At 44.6% G+C, this 27,412-nt stretch overlaps 2 protein-coding genes, 1 long non-coding RNA gene and 1 pseudogene across 3 annotated transcripts; 2 read left to right on the top strand and 2 right to left on the bottom strand.

Moving 5' to 3' along the window:
* Positions 1-900: 900 nt before the first annotated feature.
* LOC129831647 (uncharacterized) lies at positions 901-8,755 on the bottom strand. The gene is made up of 3 exons (XR_008755760.1): positions 8,334-8,755; positions 6,818-6,906; positions 901-4,787 (listed from the first exon to the last, which is right to left on the bottom strand). It is a non-coding gene; the product is annotated as an uncharacterized LOC129831647 (long non-coding RNA).
* On the top strand, positions 7,759-12,844 carry wdr53 (WD repeat domain 53). The gene is made up of 3 exons (XM_055895002.1): positions 7,759-7,856; positions 8,776-9,283; positions 9,384-12,844. The coding sequence occupies exons 2-3, from the start codon at positions 8,792-8,794 to the stop codon at positions 10,062-10,064; spliced, it is 1,173 nt and encodes a 390-aa protein (XP_055750977.1). The 5' UTR covers positions 7,759-7,856; positions 8,776-8,791; the 3' UTR covers positions 10,065-12,844.
* A 1,557-nt stretch (positions 12,845-14,401) lies between these two features.
* On the bottom strand, positions 14,402-18,374 carry LOC129831645 (signal recognition particle receptor subunit beta-like). The gene is made up of 7 exons (XM_055895001.1): positions 18,051-18,374; positions 17,462-17,556; positions 17,293-17,370; positions 17,058-17,140; positions 16,360-16,496; positions 16,191-16,245; positions 14,402-15,330 (listed from the first exon to the last, which is right to left on the bottom strand). The coding sequence occupies exons 1-7, from the start codon at positions 18,226-18,228 to the stop codon at positions 15,120-15,122; spliced, it is 837 nt and encodes a 278-aa protein (XP_055750976.1). The 5' UTR covers positions 18,229-18,374; the 3' UTR covers positions 14,402-15,119.
* A 6,431-nt stretch (positions 18,375-24,805) lies between these two features.
* LOC129832507 (sigma intracellular receptor 2-like) lies at positions 24,806-27,044 on the top strand (annotated as a pseudogene).
* The last annotated feature ends 368 nt before the right edge of the window (positions 27,045-27,412 follow it).

Below are 27,412 nucleotides of genomic sequence, written 5' to 3'. Positions count from 1 at the left end.
AATGATATAGATTAGTATGGAATGGTAGAAGACCCAGCGGCAAGGTCAATGATATAGATTAGTATGGAATGGTAGAAGACCCAGCAGCAGGGTCAATGATATAGATTAGTATGGAATGGTAGAAGACCCAGCAGCGAGGTCAATGATATAGATTAGTATGGAATGGTAGAAGACCCAGCAGCGAGGTCAATGATATAGATTAGTATGGAATGGTAGAAGACCCAGCAGCGAGGTCAATGATATAGATTAGTATGGAATGGTAGAAGACCCAGCAGCGAGGTCAATGATATAGATTAGTATGGAATGGTAGAAGACCAAGCAGCGAGGTCAATGATATAGATTAGTATGGAATGGTAGAAGACCAAGCAGCGAGGTCAATGATATAGATTAGTATGGAATGGTAGAAGACCCAGCAGCGAGGTCAATGATATAGATTAGTATGGAATGGTAGAAGACCCAGCAGCGAGGTCAATGATATAGATTAGTATGGAATGGTAGAAGACCCAGCAGCGAGGTCAATGATATAGATTAGTCTGGAATTGTAGAAGACCCAGCAGCGAGGTCAATGATATAGATTAGTATGGAATGGTAGAAGACCAAGCAGCAAGGTCAATGATATAGATTAGTATGGAATGGTAGAAGACCCAGCGGCAAGGTCAATGATATAGATTAGTATGGAATGGTAGAAGACCAAGCAGCGAGGTCAATGATATAGATTAGTATGGAATGGTAGAAGACCCAGCAGCGAGGTCAATGATATAGATTAGTATGGAATGGTAGAAGACCCAGCAGCGAGGTCAATGATATAGATTAGTATGGAATGGTAGAAGACCCAGCAGCAAGGTCAATGATATAGATTAGTATGGAATGGTGGTAGAAGACCCAGCAGCGAGGTCAATGATATAGATTAGTATGGAATGGTAGAAGACCCAGCAGCAAGGTCAATGATATAGATTAGTATGGAATGGTAGAAGACCCAGCGGCAAGGTCAATGATATAGATGAGGCATAACAAAAGGTCTAGTTATTGAACCCTGTGGGACGCCACAAGATATCTTGGACCTGGTAGATGAACGACTATATAACCAACTAAATGTTTAATCATGAAAACTGAAATAATGCCATTTAAAAAAGTAATATTTCACGATCAACCGTGTCAAATGCTTTAGATAAAACAAAACAAAAACATGCCAAGCGTATTCATTGTTGTTAAGGCCTGTAAATATTTTATCCACAAGTTGGAAAAGAGACATATCTGTGGAATATTTTTGTACCAAAACCATACTGGTGCTCATGTAGAATACAGTATTGATTTAAAATGTTTCAACATTCTCTTATACACACATTTTTCTTGGATTTTAGAGAAACATGGTAGTATTTGTAAAAGATCTTGGATCCCCAGATTTTTTTTAAAAGTGGGATAACTTTGGCAATTTTCAAATCCTTAGGAACAATAACAGTTGGGATTGATTTGGTGAAGATGCACGTTAGAGGCTCAGTGATCGAGGAAGACACTGATTTCACCAATCTCATCATGACCTGCTGTTGATATCTTTAAGTTACCAATCACCTTCTTCACCTCCATTACATCATCACCTCCATTACATTAGGAACATCAAAACTGAAGCAGAGAAGGGAAATGCCCCTTAATGAAATCCAAGGGGATTTCCATCAGTTCTCTCTATTTTCTTTGACAAAGAGGAACCCACATTCACAAAAAACAGTTATTCAATTGACATGAAATAGCATCAGGATCACTATAGGTCTCAATTTCCAACAGGACATTGAGATGGAATAGTTGTAGATGCCTTTTTCTTAGTCAACAGTTGATTGAGGATTTTCCAAGTTGACTTTATATTATTTAAGGATTCTTAAATTTGTTAGTAAAATATATTTGGGAGGGATATCCAAAATAGTCCATTTGTTCTTATACTTCTTGTGATTTGCAGAATTCAGGGAAGAGAGATTTGTGAGAAACTTTCATACAACTAGTTTTTTTTGTTAACGGAGTATATTTTGAGACCGGTTGTAAAACCAAGGTTTCCAGAACCCTTCTGCTGGTCTCTTACGTGGTTTAACTAAGGGAACACAGTGGTGAAATACAGAGTTGAAATATGTGAGAAAAGTCTGGTAAGCAGACTTCATTGGCCTGATAAGTATTTTCCCATGAAATTATCATCAATCAATATATTAAAAGGACTCACAATTACTTTAGTTAAATATTCTACATTTAATGCTACTGAATCATTCCCATCTGTTCATTTCCAGCTGCCAAAGAGAAGTGGAACATTGGAAAGTGGTCAGATATGGCAGTATAAAGTATACCTGTATTAGCCACATTATTCAAATCATTTGTAAAAAAATATGACCAATAACGGTGGCAGTTGAACTGGTCAGTCTTGTGGGCTAATAGATGAGAGGGTACAAATAGCTGAAGTATAAAGAACTCAAAAAGTCAGATGTCAGTGAGTGGTTCTCACTTTTAAATAAATGTATGTTGTAAATCACCCAATAGAAAACACGTGTTATCTTCAATATTAATCAAATGGAAGGTGGATGAGAGGATATCAATGAAATTACCAACGTCAGAATCGAGTGGCAGATTGACGTATCCAATGACCACTTTTTTACCAGCAAAAACAAACTAACAGGAGGGAATTTCTAGAAAGGAAAAAAAAAGATTCAAGAATAACGTTACAAGATTTAAGTGCGAGGTCCTCTCTTACAAAGAATTGAAAATGTTTATGAAAACAAATAGACTCATCTTCTCCCATTCTTGACGTGCTACAGTGGGTGAACAGCATTATAAAAAGGAGACATAAAGCATCGTTGTCTCGTCAGTCCACCGCGTTTCCGAAAGGACAACAACGGAACATGACCGAGAGAAGACAGACAATGAACAAGGGGGTCGTGATTTTTATTAGGAAGACAGCGAACGTTCCATTTTTTTTTTTAAGTATTAAAAAAAATGAGCTCATCTTGGAATTAGATAAATTGCTATATAGGTTGTTAAATTGCTTAACATTATAGTATGTCACAAATTTCAGGTACATTTCAGGAAATTTGAATCTAAATCAACACAATCATTATATTTATCATTGGCTTCATTAATATCTAACGGGTTAAAGACCATGTTAGAGTTGATGTCCTTGGTTTCATTAATTTCTAACGGGTTAAAGACCATGTTAGAGTTGATGTCCTTGGTTTCATTAATATCTAACGGGTTAAAGACCATGTTATCAGAGTTGATATCCTTGGTTTCATTAATATCTAACGGGTTAAAGACCATGTTATCAGAGTTGATATCCTTGGTTTCATTAATATCTAACGGGTTAAAGACCATGTTATCAGAGTTGATATCCTTGGTTTCATTAATATCTAACGGGTTAAAGACCATGTTATCAGAGTTGATATCCTTTGGCTTCATTAATATCTAACGGGTTAAAGACCATGTTATCAGAGTTGATATCCTTGGTTTCATTAATATCTAACGGGTTAAAGACCATGTTATCAGAGTTGATATCCTTTGGCTTCATTAATATCTAACGGGTTAAAGACCATGTTATCAGAGTTGATATCCTTGGTTTCGTTAATATCTAACTGTTAAAGACCATGTTATCAGAGTTGATATCCTTGGCTTCATTAATATCTAACGGGTTAAAGACCATGTTATCAGAGTTGATATCCTTTGGCTTCATTAATATCTAACGGGTTAAAGACCATGTTATCAGAGTTGATATCCTTGGTTTCATTAATATCTAACGGGTTAAAGACCATGTTATCAGAGTTGATATCCTTGGTTTCGTTAATATCTAACGGGTTAAAGACCATGTTATCAGAGTTGATATCCTTGGTTTCATTAATATCTAACAGGTTAAAGACCATGTTATCAGAGTTGATATCCTTTGGCTTCATTAATATCTAACGGGTTAAAGACCATGTTATCAGAGTTGATATCCTTTGGCTTCATTAATATCTAACGGGTTAAAGACCATGTTATCAGAGTTGATATCCTTGGTTTCATTAATATCTAAAGGGTTAAAGACCATGTTATCAGAGTTGATATCCTTGGCTTCATTAATATCTAATTGGTTAAAGACCATGTTATCAGAGTTGATATGCTGCCCAACTAAGAGAGATACACAGTCAGAATCATCCAGAGAGTGTTACAGAAACATAGAAGTGTACGTCTCACATATCCAATACAACCACACGTTAGTGTTAGTTTCATCTATAGAATACACATTGGCACAGTCCACATAACACCACCGAAGACTTTAGAGGGTTCTGTGTATTTTTGGTCATGAGGTTAGGTGAAACACATGAACAAAGTAGAGTAAATATGTGTGTGTGTGTGTGTGTGTGTGTCAAATCAGTAGCAGAGACAACTGTGATCACATGACAGTAGCAGAGACAGCTGTGATCACATGACAGTAGCAGAGACAGCTGTGATCACATGACAGTAGCAGAGACAGCTGTGATCACATGACAGTAGCAGAGACAGCTGTGATCACATGACAGTAGCAGAGACAACTGTGGTCACATGACAGTAGCAGAGACAGCTGTGATCACATGACAGTGGCAGAGACACAGGCTTCCAAAGTAGAACACCTCCCCATCACTGTCAGCATTCTTTAAAAGACCACAGGCTTTAAGAACCATTGTGGTCTGACCTATGACGTGCACCCCCTCATGTCCTTCTCTTCCACTCATTTGTTATCTCTTGTTTCATTGATTCTCATTTCGTTCACATCCTCCCATCTCTCACACCGTCTCACCCATCGCCATCTGAAGCAAAGTGGAAATGTATTAGATTCTCTATTGGATTCTCAATATAACCTTAGTATTTCAGCTGAATCATAACATGGACATATCTTCTTAATATAACAAAATATAATAATAATAATAATAGACTGAATATAACAGTAGAAAAACACATTGTGTGGCCATAGGGCCCTACCACCTTATGCAAACAGAGCGATGGAGTGTCCTATACGGTCCGTTCCAAAATTTGTGCAGCAAAAAAGTACACTACCGGTCAAAAGTTTTAGAACATCTACTCATTCAAAAGTTTTGCTTTATTTTTTACTATTTTCTATATTGTAGAATAATAATGAAGACATCAAACTATGAAATAACACATATGGAATCATGTAGTAAACAAATCCAACTATATTTTATATTTGAGATTCTTTAAATAGCCACCCTTTGCCTTGATGACAGCTTTGCACACTCTTGGCATTCTCTCAACCAGCTTCATGAGGTAGTCACCTGGAATGTATTTCAATTAACAGGTGTACCTTGTTAAAAGTTCATTTGTGGAATTTATTCCTTCTTAATGCGCTTGAGCCAATCAGTTGTGTTGTGACAACGTAGGGGGGTATACAGAAGATAGCCCTATTTGGTAAAAGACCAAGTCCATATTAATGCAAGAACAGCTCAAATAAGCAATGAGAAACGACAGTTCATCAATACCTTAAGACATGAGGGTCAGTCAATGCGGAACATTTCAAGAACTTCAAGTGCAGTCGCAAAAACCATCAAGCACTATGACGAAACCGGAAAGAAACCACTACTAAAGAACACCAATAAGAAGAAGAGACTTGCTTGGGCCAAGAAACACGAGCAATGGACATTAGACCGGTAGAAATTTGTCCTTTGGTCTGGAGTCCAAATTGGAGACTTTTGGTTCCAACCGCTGTGTCTTTGTGAGACGTGAGGTGGGTGAAACGATGATCTCAGCATGTGTGGTTCCCACCGTGAAGCATGGAGGAGGTGTTATGGTGTGGGGGTGCTTTGCTGGCGACACTGTCTGTGATTTATTTAGAATTCAAGGCACGTTAACCAGCATGGTTACCACAGCATTCTGCAGCGATACAACATACCATCTGGTTTGGGCTTAGTGGGATTATCATTTGTTTTTCAACAGAACAATGACCCAACACACCACAATGCTTTGTAAGAGCTATTTGACCAAGAAGGAGAGTGATAGAGTGCTGCATCAGATGACCTGGCCTCCACAATCCCCCGACCTCAACCAAATTTAGATGATTTGGGATGAGTTAGACCGCAGAGTGAAGGATAAGCAGCCAACAAGTGCTCAGCATATGTGGGAACTCCTTCAAGACTGTTGGAAAAGCATTCCAGGTGAAGCTGGTTGAGAATGCCAAGTATTTACAAAGCTGTCATCAAGGCAAAGGGTGGCTATTTGAAGAATCTCAAATCAAAGATATTTGTTTAACACTTTTTGGTTACTACATGATCCCCATGTGTGTTATTTCATAGTTTTGACGTCTTCACTATTGTCCTACAATGTAGAAAATAGTAAAAAAAAATTAAGAAAAACTCTTGAATGAGTAGGTGTGTCCAAACTTTTGACCGGTAGTGTATGTAGACCTACATAGAAAACTATGGTCGGTCGCTGCGTTTGCGTAAAGCCTGTAAAGCCTTAAGCTACCATCTGAAGACAGCACAGCTGTAACCGGTAGATATTTCACACGGGTCAGCTCTTCACAACTTCAGCTGTTAGATATTGTTTCTAAACTATAGATGCATAGAGAGAGAGAGTAACCTGAAAACTAGAAGGAACTATACTTACGGTGAAATATTTTGACAGGGAGTGTGAGATGAGCTTTGTGAGAATCTGTGTGTCAGCATATGGATGCACTTTTGGGTGAGAGCGTGTGTGTGGTTGCGTGTGTGTGTGTGTGTGCGTGTGTGTGTGTGTGCGTGTGTGTGTGTGTGCGTGTGTGTTATAGCCCTGGTGTCCTCTGTCTGTTCTTCCTTCAGTCTGACAGGATGGTGTTACGTTCACCCACCCAGAAATGGACCACACTCATCAGAAGTGCAGTTTTGGACGAATCAGCAGGCAGCAACCATTGTGTTCCTCATTTTCAGCCTTACCGCTCTAGGAAGAGACAGAGAGAGAGAGACAGAGAAAGAGAGAGAGAGAGTGACAGAGATACCTATTTTAGCTCAAGTGTGCTCTCTCAAGCCCATCCCTTGGCACAACAGTTTATAGAGTTTGAATGCCAGAGTATCTCCACTGTGTCCTTAATCTGCTGTTGAAGCTAACTGAATTATTTCTGCCGAATATGCTTGTATTTAGTCTGTAGAAGTGCATTACTGTTTAGTCATCTCAGAAGAATGACAGAATTCAGTAGCACCATCCAACACAGTCTTCTTACAGTAGACCTGGACACAAAGCATGTTAGTTGATCATGAAAAACAATGAAAGACATCGCTTTATATGTACATTTAACAAAAAGAGGGAGGTTCTGTCAACTCTACCTGCATGACTTTAGGAGTTTACTATGTCACATTTCAGTTGTATAAACCTAACCTGTCAGCAAGCATAGAAATATTTACAGGCATAATACCCATGAAACCTAATTTCATATAAATCAATTTGAGGATGGTAATCTATTTATTAACTATATTTAACTAGGCAAGTCAGTTAAGAACAAATTCTTATTTACAATGATGGCCTACTTCGCCAAACACGGACGACGCTGGGCCAACCAATTGTTCGCCCTATGGGACTCCCAATCACGGCCGGATGTGATACTGCCTGGATTCGAACCAGTTACTATAGTGACGCCTCTTGAACTGAGATGCAGTGCCTTACACCGCTGCGCCACTCGGGGTAATGGAGTGCGCCACTCGGGGTAATGGAGATCAAACATAAATCAAATAAAAGAATACTGTGTGGTAGAAATGATTGTTTTCCCATTGTGAAATAGGCTTTACGGCTATTTTCATGCAGATGATTGTGTCAAGTTACCTACCCTCTGATGTCATCGATGTGCGACTTTACAAGTAGTTTTCGAACAGGGGAAGCTAACGTTCGTATGAAAGGTAAAGTGGAAACATCACATTTGCTGAACGTTTATTTAATGTAGTGGTGCTGTGTTATGTCATGTCATATGCGTTATTATCAAAGATTTCGCCAATGACATCGAGCTAAAGTGTTTAGATAGTTGTGTTGACATGCTAACTTAACTAGCATAGCTTCAGCGTTCTGGTAAACACATGGTTAGTCCTTTGCTAGATTTGACTTCTGTCCTATTACATAAATAAAGACATCCAAATGTAAACGTTTATTATTAATATCATGACTATTTATAGGGCTACCAGTTACTGGAGCTACTGTTTAACACCAGATGTTTTTTAACAAAGATTTGTGTTATCCATTACTGGGAGTTAAGGTTAATTAGGTCGCCTGGAGACCCGACATTGAATTCTGTCAGGTATAAATTAGCATTTGAATCAGGAAAGTTAATTCTTACGACCTCTTCAAGCCAGAACGTTGAATAAAATGATATTTGAACGTACTTAACCGATTGGCTGTGCTGGTTGGTCCTCTTGAGGTAGGAATGTGAGACAATATATCCACAGGAAAGTATAATTGCATTAAAGATTTCAAAGCGTTGGTAACAGTGGTGCGTTCAGATATAATATCACCTGAAGGATAAGCACGAGACGCATGCATACTTGCCGAGCTCGTGCACGTGTTTACATGGGTCTGCGCATGTCTCAGGTGATGTCTGGTTTCAATTTACCCTACTCTCCCAGTCAGAGATACCAACAATCTTTGGTTAAATTACATTGTCTGGTGTAATAATCTGTAGCTACCAGTTACTTTTACTGTATCAAAACGTTCTGCAGTGTGTTTTTTTACAGCTAGATATGTACAGGGTCATGTCACTGTTAGCAAAAGATACCACCTTATGTAGTATTTATTTATATGTAGTATATATATTCTGCTTCACCCCAGGTATGCCAATGTGATCATGGCCAGCAGGCAGTGGTGTGAGGGTCACTCCACCCCAGTGCTGTGTGTGGGGGCATCTGGGGGTCTGGAGGGTCTCCTAGCCTCTGGCTCAGAGGAGGGTGAGGTAACAGTGTGGAACCAGGAGGGAAAGGTGTTAGCTAGTCTCCGTCTGCCCAGCGGGGATGATGTGACCAGCGCTGTGTTCTCGCCGGCGGCTCCAGGCCTGTTGTATGTGTCCCACGGAGAGATGGTGAGCGTACTGGACCCTAGGAGCCTGAAGGGGGCGGTAGAGGAGCTGCAGGGTGCGGGAGAGGAGGAGATCAACTCTCTGGCTCTGAATGAGACAGGCTCAGCTCTGGCCGTGGCTGATGACTCAGGAGTGGTGAGGGTGCTAGAGCTGCCGGGGGGCAAAGTAAACAGGACGCTCCGCAGACACACCAACATCGTCTCGTCTGTGGCTTTCCGCCCTCTCAGGCCCAACAACTTGGTCTCAGCCGGGCTCGACATGCAGGTGAGACGACTGGAGACGGAGAAAGAAAGGGCATGCTTGAGAGTACCCTGTTTGACTAAGTAAGCATGTCTTGACCCCTTCTGTCCTCAATCTCTTGCAGGTGATGTTGTGGAGCCTACAGAAGACCCGCCCCATCTGGACCCTCAACCTGCAGGAAGTGGCTGAGGAAGAGGAGGGCCATCAGCAGAAGGCCGGTCAGCTCTTCAACCCACCCCTGGCCCACTGCGTCTCTGTAGCAACCTGCGGGAATGTTTTGGCCTGCGCCGCCGAGGACGGACGTGTGCACCTGATGCGGGTCGGCAGTGGCTCCAAACTGGACCAGCAGGGGGCCATCAAGGCCCACAGCCAGGGAGCCTCACAGGCCCATTTCCTTAGCTTCTTACCCCACCCGTACTGGCTGGCCACTGGGGGCAACGACGGCATGGTGGCCCTCTGGGACCTCAGTCAGAACCCGGTAGTTACTGTTGAGGATCAGGGCAAGCCACAAGCAGCACCAGCCCACCGCAGGAGACCCAAGGCCAGGGCTAAAGCCAAACTCCAGTCCCAGGCCAAGTCCCAGCAGGCAAAAGAGGAGACTAAGAAGGAGAGGGAGGAGGAAGAGGGCAGCAGAGTGGATCAGTCACCAGGCACAGAGGAGGCCCTGAAGTCAGGACCTAAACTCAGCTTCAGCCATGGGGACAAGGTGAACTGGGTGTGTCCCACTCTGCTGAGAGGAGAGCCCAGCCTTGTGGTGGCTGACCAGAGCCCTAACCTGTCTGTCTACTCTCTGGCTGGTCTATAGACCTAACCTGTCTGTCTACTCTCTGGCTGGTCTATAGACCTAACCTGTCTGTCTACTCTCTGGCTGGTCTATAGACCTAACCTGTCTGTCTACTGTCTGGCTGGTCTATAGACCTAACCTGTCTGTCTACTGTCTGGCTGGTCTATAGACCTAACCTGTCTGTCTACTCTCTGGCTGGTCTATAGACCTAACCTGTCTGTCTACTCTCTGGCTGGTCTATAGACCTAACCTGTCTGTCTACTCTTTGGCTGTAGCAATATACAGACTGTCTTACCTTGTATTACTTAGTAATTTAAGGGGCCCTACTTCCTCTGAGTTTTGCTCACTGAGCGATAGTATCATCAGCCTGTCTGTAATAAGACTGGCAGACAGAACCTTCTTTAACCAGAGGCATCCACCTAAAGGAGGACTGGACAACATCTTTATCAGCAGGGTTCTCCCCTTCAAAAAGACTGAACCACTGACCATCTGATAGGACTGCACCATGACAAACCAGGGGGGCGAAGACAGGTCCATCTGATAGGACTGCACCATGACAAACCAGGGGGGTGAAGACAGGTCCATCTGATAGGACTGCACCATGACAAACCAGGGGGGGTGAAGACGGGTCCATCTGATAGGACTGCACCATGACAAACCAGGGGGGTGAAGACAGGTCCATCTGATAGGACTGCACCATGACAAACCAGGGGGGTGAAGACAGGTCCATCTGATAGGACTGCACCATGACAAACCATGGGGGTGAAGATAGATGCAGATGTTTGATCAGCTCAACAATGATAAGACTGTGCCATGTCAGGATTAGGCAGATGTTACTGGTGTCACTGTGTTAGTTTAGCAGCTTCCTCCCTCAACTTTCCTCTGACTGGACTTAACACCAATGTTTCCCAACTCCAGTCAATTACCCCCAACACTACACATGTTTATTGTAGCCCAGGACAAGCACACCCTGATACCTCGTCAACTAATCATCAAGCCCTCAATGAGTTGAATGAGGTCTGTTTTTTTTTTCTCAGGGCTACAACAAAAAAAACGTGTACGGCTTTAAGTACTGGAGGACCGGCCGTTGGGGAACACTGACTTATACCAAAGTCATCTGCCTCGCAAACACACCTGACCCCTCGCTTGACAATATGTACGAACCAGATGTGCCACTGAAAAGGATATGATTCCATTTAAACAATCTCACTCCATTAGCCACTAATCTTGTTGCTGGTAAAACTATATTGGTTGGTGTGACAGGATGTTTGTCATCAGTTTTACTACAATGAAGCTATATTACAAATGTGCCGAGTGGAGTTTTTCCTTTCCTGAATGTATATATGCATGTAGACTATATATACAGCAGTGTGTGGACAGCCCTTCACATTAGTGGATTCGGCTATTTCAGCCACACCCGTTGCCGACAGGTGTATTAAATTCGAGCACACAGCCATGCAATCTCCATAGACAAACATTGGCAGTAGAATGGCCCTTACTGAAGAGCTCAGTGACTTACAACGTGGCACCGTCAAAGGATGTCACCTTTCCAACAAGTCAGTTAGTTAAATTTCTGCCCTGCTAAAGATGCCATGGCCGAGCACACAAGCCTCAACCATGCGCAATGCCAAGCCTCAGCTGGAGTGGTTTAAAGCTCACCGCCATTGGACTCTGGAGTGATGAATCACGCTTCACCATCTGGGAGTCCGACGGACGAATCTGGGTTTGGAGGTTGCGCGGTAGAACGCTATGCGTAGTGCCAACTGTAAAGTTTGGTGGAGGAGGAATAATGGTCTGGGGCTGTTTTTTATGGTTCGGTCTAGACCCCTTAGTTCCCAGTGAGGGAAATCTTTATGCTACAGCATACAATGACATTCTAGACGATTCTGTGCTTCCAACTTTGTGGCAACAGTTTGGGGAAGGATCTTTACAGAATAAGGCTTTTATAGCAACAAAGGGGGGACCGACTCCATATTGATGCCAATGATTTTGGAATGAGATGTTCGACAAGCAGGTGTCCATACTTTGTCATGTAGTGTACATACTGAGAATACAAAACATTAGGAACACCTGCACTTTCCATGACATAGACTGACCAGGTGAAAGCTATGATCCCTTATTGATGTCACTTGTTAAATCAACTTCAATCAGTGTAGATGAAGGGGAGGAGACAAGTTGAATGGGCAAGACAAAATATTTAAGTGCCTTTGAACGGGGTATGGTAGTAGGTGCCAGGCACACCGGTATGTGTCAAGAGTTACAACACTGCTGGGTTTTTCACACAACAGTTTCCTGTGTGTATCAAGAACGGTCCACCACCCAAAGGACATCCAGACAATTTGACACAACTGTGGGACGCATTGGAGTCAACATGGACCAGCATCCCTGTGGAACGCTTTCAACACCTTGTAGAGTCCACCCCCCAACCAACAGGCTGTTCTGAGGGAAAACGGAGGGAGGGAGGGTATTAGAAAAGTGTCCCTCATGTTTGGTGTACTCAGTGTATTGCTAGGCACTGCAGCTTTTTAAGGCAATTTCTGATTGAGCCGACATATGTAACTTTTACCGTGAATGGGATATCAGCAAATGCCTGAACATACCCTTTAAAAAGAGCCACAATGCCCATGACCTACAATCAGATTGAATATCACTGTATTTTTCATACAATCGAGTCAATATCAGGCAAGATGTCAGCAGCTAGGTAAGGATGTATGATTGAGCCATACCAGGTCCATAAAAAAAAAGTCTTTTTTTTCCCCCAATAAAAAAAAGGTAAGACTCAACCTTGTTGAGTCAGATTACACCTGCTCATTTTCGGTTGTTTGAAAAGGAAATGATCTCCAAAATATCCTTATTCTTTAAACAAGCCTTAGAAAGTTTGTTGCAATTTCAGTTTAATCCACCTGAAAGGACGGAACAAATAGTACAACAAATATTGTGGTTAAATTCAAATATAATAATTGATAAAAAAACTGTATTTATCGAAGAAATGTTTAAAAAAGGTATAATTTTTGTGAATGATATCATAAATAGGACTGGTGGAGTTATGTCACACATGCAGCTAACACAGACATATGGAAAAGTCTGCTCTACCCAAAATTACAACCAATTAATTGCAGCATTACCACAAAAATGGAAGAGGCAAGTAGAAGGGGAAAAAAGTAAGGAACTTGTATGTCGGCCCTGTATTAAAGAACAAAAATGGTTAAAGAAAAGTGTGATAAATAAAAACATATACCAATTTCATTTAAGGACCAAAAAACTAACAGCTGTGCCATACAAATTGCAAAATAGTTGGGAAGAGATTTTCGATGTACCCATTCCATGGCACATGGTTTATGAATTGATACGCAAAACAACGCCGGATTCAAAACTTCGAATTTTTCAATATAAATTACTGTACAAAATTCTTGCAACTAATAGAATGTTATATATATGGGGTATACAATCTTCCCAGCTCTGCAGATTCTGTTGTGAGGAGGCAGAGTCATTAGATCATTTATTTTGGTATTGTCCATATGTAGCTCGTTTTTGGTCACAGGTCCAGGAATGGCTGAAGAATTGCAACATTTGCCTAAAACTAACGCTACAGATAGCAATACTGGGGGATTTGAAAAGCCATAGTCAATCAATCAATAATATAATAATTATTTTGGCAAAGATGTTTATTTTTAATTTACAATCTGTAGAAGCTATGAGAATAGGAAGGTTCAGGTCTTTTGTGAAGCATCACAGCACAGTTGAGAAATGTATGGCAAATAGAAATCCGAAATGGATGATGTTGGAAGATAGATGGGAGGGGTTGGGTGGAGCTGAAGGGTGGGACTAATAACAAGATAAACAATATAGGGCATACGGGATCTGTGAAATGTGTATAGGTGCGGAGCTTTTGTGAAATAGCACAGTTACAAGTGGAAATAAAATTGGATGGACAACAGAAATAGAGGAAGGACTAAGAACAAATAAGAGAGAACTATTGTAAAGTGGACTGTGTCTGTAAAATAGGTATAAGATGTAGAAATTGAAGGTAAAAGCAGAAGTGTTTATAAGTTTACTCCAATTGGGGGATTGGTGGTAGGGTCGCGGGGAATAATAATAAAGGCATATTCTTTAAAAAAGTATGTATGTCTATATAGGTATGTGTATGTATATATGTGTATATGTATGCATACGTGTATGGATATATATATTTACCCCAAAAAATATGGGGGAATGGAAATGATGCAGACAATTACATTGGAAGCAACATTCTTTCCGCAATACTAAGCTGATCCACCCCTAAAAAAAAAAAAAAAAAAAAAAAAAAGACTCAACCTTGTCAGTAGGCTTTTCCTTTCACAGAGTTGATGTCACCAATAAACCATAAAAACAGATTTTATTTACAAGCTGAACAAGACAAAAACATAAGAACATTTCTATTTGGCTAAAAGTCATACAGATTCATGGTCAACTTCCCCCTTTAAAAAAGGTGTTGGAACCACAGAATGCACTGGACCACAAACGGATGGAACATTCAACTAACCCATTCCAAAAAGGAACCAAAATCTGTGTTCGGAATACTAACTGCTGTAATCTAAAATGGAGAAATCCGATAGGTCGTCTGAGGTGGGTTTAGTGAAATATCTCATCACATTCACAGGATATCATGATTGATGGATTATTCAAATGCTGATTAGGGGGGGGGGAATAATAGTAGAAATAGATATTGCCATTGTTTCATAGCAGTGGGTGACACTATCCACTATGAAGAGGACGGGTCATTTGCTAGACACAAAGTAATACCTGCTAGAGACGAGCAAAGCAACAAATGAAATTATCCGATCTTTAAGCAAAATTAGCATTCAATACATCAAGTACCACTGTGATGTCAGCACAACTCACTTCCATAGTGTAGTTGTGTTGAGTCTGGAGTCCTGACGAAGATACCTGATATGCTGAGAGACCTTAGCCTAATTTCCCATAATGCACCCCACTCAAGAGCTCTTGGCCAAAGTAGTGACCTATGGGAACTAAATGGCTCTTGGCCAAAGTAGTGACCTACGGGAACTAAATGGTCAATAAAGAGACCCAGTCATCTCACAGCTTGGCCAGGCTCTTCTCGAGGCTGGCGATGTCTGCTTCCCCGTCCTCCCCCTTGCTGCCTCGGGCGCTGCACTCCAGGAACTCCACCTTCATGGGCAGCTGGCTGAACTCAAAGTCCTTGCCTTTCTTCCCCAGGTGCACGGTGGCCCCCGCAGACCCATCCTGGGCGCCCAGAGCCGCAGACCGTGTCACTCTCAGTGTGTTCCTGAGGGGAAACGAGAAAGGTTAGGATCAATACATTGTGTAGAATCACACTTCCATTTAAAATTATGGCTGTGACTTTAACAGGAAGAAAATATTTTTTATGGCAAAAAAAAACAGAACGAGTCGGTCCTTAAACTAGTTGTATGTAAAATATTGTGCTACAGCTTGGAAAATAAATACATGTCACTCTGGATGACAACAGTAATGTTTGTTTCCAACATTAGGACTGTTCTAATAAAGAAGTTAAATCCGCTTCGTTTTTTGTTTCCTTGCCATGGTACTAACGAGTGTCGTGACACTGGTATCATCCCGGTCCTGGTGTTGATGTTGGCAGAACTGTGAACCCTGTCCAACTTTTTAGAGTACCAGACGCATGTGGCAAATTGGAGATTCAACTCGCAAATCTAGTGCCAAAGGCATTTTAGAAGCATTGCCTCTATAGCTAATAGCGAACACTCATTCATTCTTCATCGCCCAGTCTTCTAAACTCACAACTCCATTTAATGCCAAGATGTTTCAATTTACTTGTGATTATACTTTTGTAATGCTTTTTGTGACGTGAATCATAATTACAGTTGCAGTCTATCAGGTTGCGTGATCCTCATAATGTTACGTGGAAAATAAAACTAAACGGGACGCAGAATTAAATGTAGATCACACCTCACGCAAAAATGTGACCAGTTCATTTTCGTTCTTTGCATTTCATTCCTTTCACGAGCAAAATGCGAGTGAACTGTTGTCACTTTAGAGCCCTTACAGAATGTCCATCTTATGTTCTCGAACGTCAGCTTGAAACAATTAAGTGTTTCCCTTTCCACAACACACGGAGTCCAAAAAGGGATTCATAACATGATTACTTACATCTCTTTCTCCAGCTGCTGACGAATCAGCTTAGCCGACTTTGCCATGGTGATATCTAGAGACGGAAAATATATGAAGTAACACTCCTTTCAAATCATTAGCACACAACGTCATTCTGGGGAGGTTTTTTTGTAGAGGGTGGGGGAGGGTTTGACAAGTGATGTGTCACCTTGCTTGTTGCAGGCCACTATCAGAGAGGGGACATTCCTGGACACTACACTGTCAGTCAACAGGAAGTACAGGAACTCAGCCACGTCTCTCACTTCCTTCTGGAAGATGGCACTGTCCACCACAAACACCATGGCTCTGCAGTCAGAGAGAGGAGAGAACAAAAGACAAAGTGAGAGGGCGTCTCTCAGGATGTTGATCTTAGGTCAAGCACTGCATGTTATTCACATTATACACCTCACACCTGAAATATAAACACCATATTCAATATGGATCTCCATTACATCAGCAAAACCCAGACGACGCTGGGCCAATTGTGCGCCGCCCTATGGGACTCCCAATCACGGCCGGTTGTGATACAGCCTGGAATTGAACCAGGGTGTCTGTAGTGACACCTCAAGCACTGAGATGTTATCACAGTCCCCGCTGTTCCATAAGGTGTACTTTTACCTGTTTTTGTTTTTATCAGATTGTATTGCTTGCATGAGTTACTTGATGTGGAATAGAATTCCATGTAGTCATGGCTCTATGTAGTACTGTACACCTCCCATAGTCTGTTCTGGACTTGGAGACTAAAGAGACCTCTGGTGGCATGTCTTAGATAAGTTATAAACCTCCCATGGATACCTTAACACCTGAAATACAAGCACCATATTATAGACCTCCCCCTGAATTCAAACACCTTTCATCTTTACTCACCTGGCAGCTGACTTGAACTTCTCCACATACTGAGGCCGAAGACTGTCATGTCCAGGTAAGTCAATCAGGAGCCAGCTGCTGCCCTGCACACCGTAGTACAGAGTACAGGGGGACGGTCAAGCCAGTGTGTGACACATTTGACAAATGCATTTTTTTTTTTTTTTATAATGTAAAGTTATAGATCCATTCCTGAACCTTCAACTCACTCCCCTCACCACAGCCATTTCCTCCTTACCCTCTCGTTCTTGGCTTTGTAAGGGGCACTGTTGTCTGTGATGGAGGTCTGGGTTTTCTTGAACTTTCCTGACAACAACTGCAAACAATGACCATCCATCAGTGTCATACAACTTCTGCCGTCTGTAAATAGTTGGAATGGACATGCCATGTTGCACGGATGTACTCACTCGACTAAAGAGAAGGGTCTTTCCAGAATCGCAGAGCCCAACCAGCAGCACAGCACTTTGGACAGTTTTTCTGCTTAGTAAGTGCTTCAACAACACTGAAATGTAAACCCAATAATAGCAGGTTTGGTTTTAGCTACCATACAAAGCTGCCAACAAAGCAGACGAGCACCTGACAAAGAGCGTAGCTAGTACAGTGACGTTAACTAGACAGATCGCTAGTGACCACTACTAGCAAGTTAGCTAGCGAACCTTTTGATAGCAGGCTTGATAAAAGACAAGTTTGTTTGAAAATCTCATAGCATAGAAAGCCAGCAGGCTGAAGCCCGGCTAGCTAGCTAACGCAGTGGTTCCAAACTCCGGTCCTCGAGTACCTCCACAGTACACGTGTTTATTGTAGCCCCGGCAAAGCACAACGGATTGAACTGGTCAACTAATTATCAGGCCATCAATGAGTTGAAGGACGTATGTTTGTCGGGGGCTAGAACAAAACGGTGTGCTTTTGGTGATACCCCTGGACTGGATATGGGCAACACTGAGTTAACGTGAGCTGGAATTAATTTAGCTAGTTACGTTAGCTTGCTAAACTTACCAAAAGTAATGACAACAACAGCCAAAGAAACAATAATTCCGATCATAAATATGGGATCTTGGTCTTCCAACACCTTCTTTAAAGCGTCTAAATAAGGTTGAAAGGGATTTTCTCCCGCTTCCACGTCTATTTTCTCCTCCATATTGATGCCGGACTCTGTAGCAATATCTGCCTTCATATCTGAGCTGTCACTTCACGGAGGACACGTGTACAGTCTTCTTCTTCGGGATTAGGTTGGCGAATTGCGTCCAACTTCTAAGGTGCATACACCGCCACCTACTGTACTGGAGTGTAAGGCCAGTCACGGCCTACCTAAATTTAATGATCTTCATTAGTCCTGTTCCTCTAAGAAAGTGAAATAGAGCCCTAGACACCACTTCCCTTTCCCCACTACACCCCCTCTAGCCTCTCTAACCCTCTAGAGCCCTAGACACCACTTCCCTCCCCCCACTACACCCCCTCTAGCCTCTCTAACCCTCTAGAGCCCTAGACACCACTTCCCTCCCCCCACTACACCCCCTCTAGCCTCTCTAACCCTGTAGAGCCCTAGACACCACTTCCCTCCCCCCACTACACCCCCTCTAGCCTCTCTAACCCTGTAGAGCCCTAGACACCACTTCCCTCCCCCCACTACACCCCCTCTAGCCTCTCTAACCCTGTAGAGCCCTAGACACCACTTCCCTCCCCCCACTACACCCCCTCTAGCCTCTCTAACCCTCTAGAGCCCTAGACACCACTTCCCTCCCCCCACTACATCCCCTCTAGCCTCTCTAACCCTGTAGAGCTCTAGACACCACTTCCCTCCCCCCACTACACCCCCTCTAGCCTCTCTAACCCTCTAGAGCCCTAGACACCACTTCCCTCCCCCCACTACACCCCCTCTAGCCTCTCTAACCCTCTAGAGCCCTAGACACCACTTCCCTCCCCCCACTACACCCCCTCTAGCCTCTCTAACCCTCTAGAGCCCTAGACACCACTTCCCTCCCCCCACTACACCCCCTCTAGCCTCTCTAACCCTCTAGAGCCCTAGACACCACTTCCCTCCCCCCACTACACCCCCTCTAGCCTCTCTAACCCTCTAGAGCCCTAGACACCACTTCCCTCCCCCCACTACACCCCCTCTAGCCTCTCTAACCCTCTAGAGCCCTAGACACCACTTCCCTCCCCCCACTACACCCCCTCTAGCCTCTCTAACCCTCTAGAGCCCTAGACACCACTTCCCTCCCCCCACTACACCCCCTCTAGCCTCTCTAACCCTCTAGAGCCCTAGACACCACTTCCCTCCCCCCACTACACCCCCTCTAGCCTCTCTAACCCTCTAGAGCCCTAGACACCACTTCCCTCCCCCCACTACACCCCCTCTAGCCTCTCTAACCCTCTAGAGCTCTAGACACCACTTCCCTCCCCCCACTACACCCCCTCTAGCCTCTCTAACCCTCTAGAGCCCTAGACACCACTTCCCTCCCCCCACTACACCCCCTCTAGCCTCTCTAACCCTCTAGAGCCCTAGACACCACTTCCCTCCCCCCACTACACCCCCTCTAGCCTCTCTAACCCTCTAGAGCCCTAGACACCACTTCCCTCCCCCCACTACACCCCCTCTAGCCTCTCTAACCCTCTAGAGCCCTAGACACCCCCCCCCCCCCCCCCACTACACCCCCTCTAGCCTCTCTAACCCTCTAGAGCTCTAGACACCACTTCCCTCCCCCCACTACACCCCCTCTAGCCTCTCTAACCCTCTAGAGCCCTAGACACCACTTCCCTCCCCCCACTACACCCCCTCTAGCCTCTCTAACCCTCTAGAGCCCTAGACACCACTTCCCTCCCCCCACTACACCCCCTCTAGCCTCTCTAACCCTCTAGAGCCCTAGACACCACTTCCCTCCCCCCACTACACCCCCTCTAGCCTCTCTAACCCTCTAGAGCTCTAGACACCACTTCCCTCCCCCCACTACACCCCCTCTAGCCTCTCTAACCCTCTAGAGCCCTAGACACCACTTCCCTCCCCCCACTACACCCCCTCTAGCCTCTCTAACCCTCTAGAGCCCTAGACACCACTTCCCTCCCCCCACTACACCCCCTCTAGCCTCTCTAACCCTCTAGAGCCCTAGACACCACTTCCCTCCCCCCACTACACCCCCTCTAGCCTCTCTAACCCTCTAGAGCCCTAGACACCACTTCCCTCCCCCCACTACACCCCCTCTAGCCTCTCTAACCCTCTAGAGCTCTAGACACCACTTCCCTCCCCCCACTACACCCCCTCTAGCCTCTCTAACCCTCTAGAGCTCTAGACACCACTTCCCTCCCCCCACTACACCCCCTCTAGCCTCTCTAACCCTCTAGAGCTCTAGACACCACTTCCCTCCCCCCACTACACTACCCAAACCCCAACCCAGTCCAGGCTCTCTAACCCTTTCACACAATCTCTCCCCATCTACGTCATACAGTTCAGAAAATATTAACACATGCTCCACCGTTTCCTCCACTAAACACTCATCCAACAGACCTGTATCATGTCTCCCTATCATCCACAATGTGGCATTCAAACCTGTGTGGCCAAACCGTAGTGTACCCTACACTACTTCAAACCTGTGTGGTCAAACCGTAGTGTACCCTACACTACTTCAAACCTGTTTGACCAAACCGTAGTGTACCCTACACTACTTCAAACCTGTGTGGTCAAACCGTAGTGTACCCTACACTACTTCAAACCTGTGTGGCCAAACCGTAGTGTACCCTACACTACTTCAAACCTGTGTGGTCAAACCGTAGTGTACCCTACACTACTTCAAACCTGTGTGGTCAAACCGTAGTGTACCCTACACTACTTCAAACCTGTTTGACCAAACCGTAGTGTACCCTACACAACTTCAAACCTGTTTGACCAAACCGTAGTGTACCCTACACTACTTCCTCTGCCCTACATCCCATACTCCCCACCTCTTCCTTTACTGAACGTTGCACAAGATAAAATTGCCTCCCCTTACTATTTATTTATTTAACCTTCATTTAAGTAGGTAAGTCAGTTAAGAACAAATTATTATTTACAATGACTGCCTACCAAAAGGCAAAAGGCCTCCTGCGGGGACAGGGGCTGGGATTAAACATTTTATAAAAAAATATAGGACAAAACACACATCACGACAAGAGAGACAACACAACACTACATAAAGAGAGAGACCGAAGACAACAACATAGTAAGGCAGCAACACATGACAACACAACATGGTAGCAACACAACATGACAGCAACATGGTAGCAACACAACATGGCAGCAGCACAACATGGCAGCAGCACAAAACATAGAACAAAGAGTATTGGTCACAGACAACAGCACACAGGGCAAGAAGGTAGAGACAACAATATATCACGCAAAGCAGCATCCCACCCCTTTTCCAAAGATCGAGCCCTTTTGCCCTGGTCCAGAACTTCACTTCTCTGCTGCCCAGCGGGACCTGAATATCCACCCCGTCTCTCCTCACAGCATTCTTAGCCACAACATCGGACTTCTCATTTTACCCTCCACACCCATCCTCTCCAATCCCATTAACAGCACCATCATCTCCACAAACAAGTCTGTCCTATCCGACCTGCCCGTCTTCACACTACTCAACACTGCAGCCCAATCAGAGCAGATCACCACTCTGAGTTGTTTTACCTCCTTCACCCATCTCAGACCTCCTTCACCCATCTCAAACCTCCTTCACCCATCTCAAACCTCCTTCACCCATCTCAAACCTCCTTCACCCATCTCAAACCTCCTTCACCCATCTCAGACCTCCTTCACCCATCTCAGACCTCCTTCACCCATCTCAGACCTCCTTCACCCATCTCAAACCTCCTTCACCCATCTCAGACCTCCTTCACCCATCTCAAACCTCCTTCACCCATCTCAAACCTCCTTCACCCATCTCAAACCTCCTTCACCCATCTCAAACCTCCTTCACCCACCTCAAACCTCCTTCACCCATCTCGAACCTAGAACCATGGCCATCAACTCGGCCGCATACACTGACACAATCAGTTAAATTCTTACGTACTCACTCGGCGGCAGGTAGCCTAGTGGTTAGAGTGTTGGGTCAGTAACCGTAAAGGTTGCTAGATCAAATACCTGAGCTGACAAGGTAAATAAATTGTTGTTCTGCCCCTGAGCAAGGCAGGTAGCCCACTGTTCCATGGATGTTGATTATTGTAGCCCCCTGTACCTTGTACAACTGACTAGGTCTTTCCCCTTTCACTATCATGGGTTCTCTCATCACTTCCCATTCACACCTCCCTGCCACCACTGCAGATGTCAACTCCAAGCATGACTTTATACCCCTTTCCACATTGATTCTCCTCCCCTTCCCATCATTTACACTCACTAGTCCCGTTATCTGTAAATTCTTCAATGATATTCCCATCGTTATCTTTATGCTTACGTCCCCAAAATTCATTATGGGCATTAAAATCACCGAACCATATTACTTTCCTACCACTAAACGTCTAATCAATCCCTTCTAACTGTGCTAACAAGAGAGGTTTGTAGGGGTTATAGAAGACAGCTATTACAATGTTACCTCTATTCATACATACTTCTATCACAACACATTCTAATATCTCCAAAATACTGTGTACGTACGCCCATCCCCTCTTTTACTAACGTAGCACAACCCCCACCTGACCCCCTCCACTCTATGACACCGTACAGAACTGAATCCCGGAATCACAAACTCCAGTTGACAATCTTCTTCTTCTACTTGTTCTTCTACTTGTTCTTCTACTTCTACTTCTACTTCTTCTTCTACTTCTTCTTCTTCTTCTACTTCTATTTCTTCTTCTTCTTCTACTTCTATTTCTTCTTCTTCTTCTACTTCTTCTTCTTCTACTACTTCTATTTCTTCTTCTATCACCTCTTCTACTTCTTCTTCTTGTACTTCTACTTCTTCTTCTTCTACTTCTTCTTCTTCTACTACTTCTACTTCTTATTCTTCTTCTTGAGTTTTTATGGCAGACTACATATTGATGTATTGCTGGTATCTACTGTACGGGGATAGTGATGCCTGTTTTCTCAAATTTAAATGTTACAATGTCCACCTTCTAAACATGCAACATGTCAGGATCTCTCTGTTGACAAGGAACATCATCTGGTGTCTCTAGTCCTGCTACCATGACTTATTCAACTAGTCCTGCTACCATGACTTATTCAACTAGTCCTGCTACCATGACTTATTCAACTAGTCCTGCTACCATGACTTATTCAACTAGTCCTGCTACCATGACTTATTCAACTAGTTCTGCTACCATGACTTCTTCAACTAGTCCTGCTACCATGACTTCTTCAACTAGTCCTGCTACCATGACTTCTTCAACTAGTCCTGCTACCATGACTTATTCAACTAGTCCTGCTACCACGACTTATTCAACTAGTCCTGCTACCACGACTTCTTCAACTAGTCCTGCTACCACGACTTCTTCAACTAGTCCTGCTACCATGACTTCTTCAACTAGTCCTGCTACCATTACTTCTTCAACTAGTCCTGCTACCATGACTTCTTCAACTAGTCCTGCTACCATTACTTCTTCAACTAGTCCTGCTACCATGACTTCTTCAACTAGTCCTGCTACCATGACATCTTCAACTAGTCCTGCTACCATTACTTCTTCAACTAGTCCTGCTACCATGACTTCTTCAACTAGTCCTGCTACCATTACTTATTCAACTAGTCCTGCTACCATTACTTCTTCAACTAGTCCTGCTACCATGACTTCTTCAACTAGTCCTGCTACCATGACTTCTTCCACTCTTCTCACCGTCTTCGGAGAGGAGACATGCTGGACAGTCCTTATTCTAACTACCTCCAGAGAGGAGACATGCTGGACAGCCCTTATTCTAACTACCTCCACAGAGGAGACATGATGGACAGTCCTTATTCTAACTACCTCCAGAGAGGAGACATGCTGGACAGTCCTTATTCTAACCACCTCCAGAGAGGAGACATGCTGGACAGTCCTTATTCTAACCACCTCCAGAGAGGAGACTTTCTGGACAGTCCTTATTCTAACCACCTCCAGAGAGGAGACATGCTGGACAGTCCTTATTCTAACCACCTCCAGAGAGGAGACATGCTGGACAGTCCTTATTCTAACCACCTCCAGAGAGGAGACATGCTGGACAGTCCTTATTCTAACCACCTCCAGAGAGGAGACATGCTGGACAGTCCTTATTCTAACTACCTCCAGAGAGGAGACATGCTGGACAGTCCTTATTCTAACCACCTCCAGAGAGGAGACTTGCTGGACAGTCCTTATTCTAACCACCTCCAGAGAGGAGACTTGCTGGACAGTCCTTATTCTAACCACCTCCAGAGAGGAGACATGCTGGACAGTCCTTATTCTAACCACCTCCAGAGAGGAGACATGCTGGGCAGTCCTTATTCTAACCACCTCCAGAGAGGAGACATGCTGGACAGTCCTTATTCTAACCACCTCCAGAGAGGAGACATGCTGGACAGTCCTTATTCTAACCACCTCCAGAGAGGAGACATGCTGGACAGTCCTTATTCTAACCACCTCCAGTCAACAACAAAAAATCTAAATTCAAGTTTAGATAGCTGTATATATTTTTGGTGTATATTTCCTTTGATACATTATGGGTATTCTTCGTATACTAGAGATTATAGTTTTAAATTTTGCTTCTCATATATCTTCAGTTGTTGCTTCCTGCACAGGTGTAACCTCTGTAAATTTGACATAAAAAAAAGTGTTGTTATTAAATGAAAGATCTTTTGAGTTGGCATGGGGATGAGTTCAGAGACTCCATGATGCTTGATCCCCCCACCTGGTTCAAGTCCTTCGTCTTCTGCGAGGCACCTGGTCCAATCACCTTTCATCCCCATAGCTGTAAACGCCTTCTTCAAAGGTCCATATAACACGAGATACGTCCCAAATGGCACCCTTTTCCCTGTAGTGCACTACGTCTGACCAGGACGGTCAACACCAGTGCACTACGTCTGACCAGGACGGTCAACACCAGTGCACTACGTCTGACCAGGACGGTCAACACCAGTGCACTACTTCTGACCAGGACGGTCAACACCAGTGCACTACTTCTGACCAGGACGGTCAACACCATTGCACTACTTCTGACCAGGACGGTCAACAACAGTGCACTACTTCTGACCAGGACGGTCAACACCAGTGCACTACTTCTGACCAGGACGGTCAAAACCAGTGCACTACTTCTGACCAGGACGGTCAAAACCAGTGCACTACTTCTGACCAGGACGGTCAACACCAGTGCACTACTTCTGACCAGGACGGTCAACACCAGTGCACTACTTCTGACCAGGACGGTCAACACCAGGGCACTACTTCTGACCAGGACGGTCAACACCAGTGCACTACTTCTGAACAGGACGGTCAACACCAGTGCACTACTTCTGACCAGGACGGTCAACACCAGTGCACTACTTCTGAACAGGACGGTCAACACCAGTGCACTACTTCTGAACAGGACGGTCAACACCAGTGCACTACTTCTGACCAGGACGGTCAACACCAGTGCACTACTTCTGACCAGGACGGTCAACACCAGTGCACTACTTCTGACCAGGACGGTCAACACCAGTGCACTACTTCTGACCAGGACGGTCAACACCAGTGCACTACTTCTGACCAGGACGGTCAACACCAGTGCACTACTTCTGACCAGGACGGTCAACACCAGTGCACTACTTCTGACCAGGACGGTCAACACCAGTGCACTACTTCTGACCAGGACGGTCAACACCAGTGCACTACTTGACCAGGACGGTCAACACCAGTGCACTACTTGACCAGGACGGTCAACACCAGTGCACTACTTGACCAGGACGGTCAACACCAGTGCACTACTTGACCAGGACGGTCAACACTAGTGCACTACTTGACCAGGACGGTCAACACTAGTGCACTACTTGACCAGGACGGTCAACACTAGTGCACTACTTGACCAGGACGGTCAACACTAGTGCACTACTTGACCAGGACGGTCAACACTAGTGCACTACTTGACCAGGACGGTCAACACCAGGGCACTACTTCTGACCAGGACGGTCAACACCAGTGCACTACTTGACCAGGACGGTCAACACTAGTGCACTACTTGACCAGGACGGTCAACACTAGCGCACTACTTGACCAGGACGGTCAAAACTAGTGCACTACTTGACCAGGACGGTCAACACTAGTGCACTACTTGACCAGGACGGTCAAAACTAGTGCACTACTTGACCAGGACGGTCAAAACTAGTGCACTACTTGACCAGGACGGTCAACACCAGTGCACTACTTGACCAGGACGGTCAACACCAGTGCACTACATAGGGAATCAAGGCCCCATACGGCTAGCAAACATCTGTGGTGTTGACATTTACAAAATGAGGCCGATGTTGCAAGAAGACCTTTGGTTTGACACGTAGTAGATAGTCATTTAGTCGTGTGTAACTCAACCCTTTATTAGTGTATGTATCCCAAACTGCACCCTATTCCCCATGTGCTGCACTACTTTTGACCAGAGCCCTATGGGTAGTGTACTATATAGGGTGCCATATGAAACGCAGACGTTATGTCATAGATTAGACGTGACGACAAGTCTGTCATGACATGAGCGGATACCAACCTAATGCGGTTCTCTTCCAGGAGGCTGCAAGTGGATCAGGACCCCGGCCATTGTTTATTCCACCCACGTAGCCACCACCCTGGTCCCCATCCTTTACTACCCCTTCCCCACAGAGCCCCACCCTGGTCCCCATCCTTTACTACCCCTTCCCCACAGAGCCCCACCCTAGTCCCCAGACGGACCGTTACACCCTGGCAGTCATCTATGCTCTGTACCTCCTGGTTCCTCTGCTGCAGCTGCTCACAATGCTCTTCAGATCAATTTACAACACTCAGGGAGGAAAGGGCTCAGCTAAGGCCAATGAGGGGGAAAGGGCTCAGCTAAGGCCAAGGAGGGGGAAAGGGCCCAGCTAAGGCCAAGGAGGGGGAAAGGGCCCAGCTAAGGCCAAGGAGGGGGAAAGGGCCCAGCTAAGGCCAAGGAGGGGGAAAGGGCCCAGCTAAGGCCAAGGAGGGGGAACGGGCTCAGCTAAGGCCAAGGAGGGGGAAAGGGCCCAGCTAAGGCCAAGGAGGGGGAAGGGCCCAGCTAAGGCCAAGAAGATCAAATGAGACACTCATCTATTACTAGTTGGATTGACTGTACAGGTGGATTACTAGTCTGATTGCCAATCTCAAAGTATGACCCCACTGTACATCCATCCAGGGAATCATCCCTCTAATCTAGACTATTGTACATCCACCCAGGCAATCATCCCTCTAATCTAGACTATTGTACATCCACCCAG

Source organism: Salvelinus fontinalis, chromosome 33, assembly GCF_029448725.1.
Source record: "Salvelinus fontinalis isolate EN_2023a chromosome 33, ASM2944872v1, whole genome shotgun sequence".
NCBI classification, from domain to species: Eukaryota; Metazoa; Chordata; class Actinopteri; order Salmoniformes; family Salmonidae; genus Salvelinus; species Salvelinus fontinalis.
The sequence above is the reverse complement of the archived record's forward strand: the minus strand, read 5'-3'. Positions and strand labels throughout refer to the sequence as shown.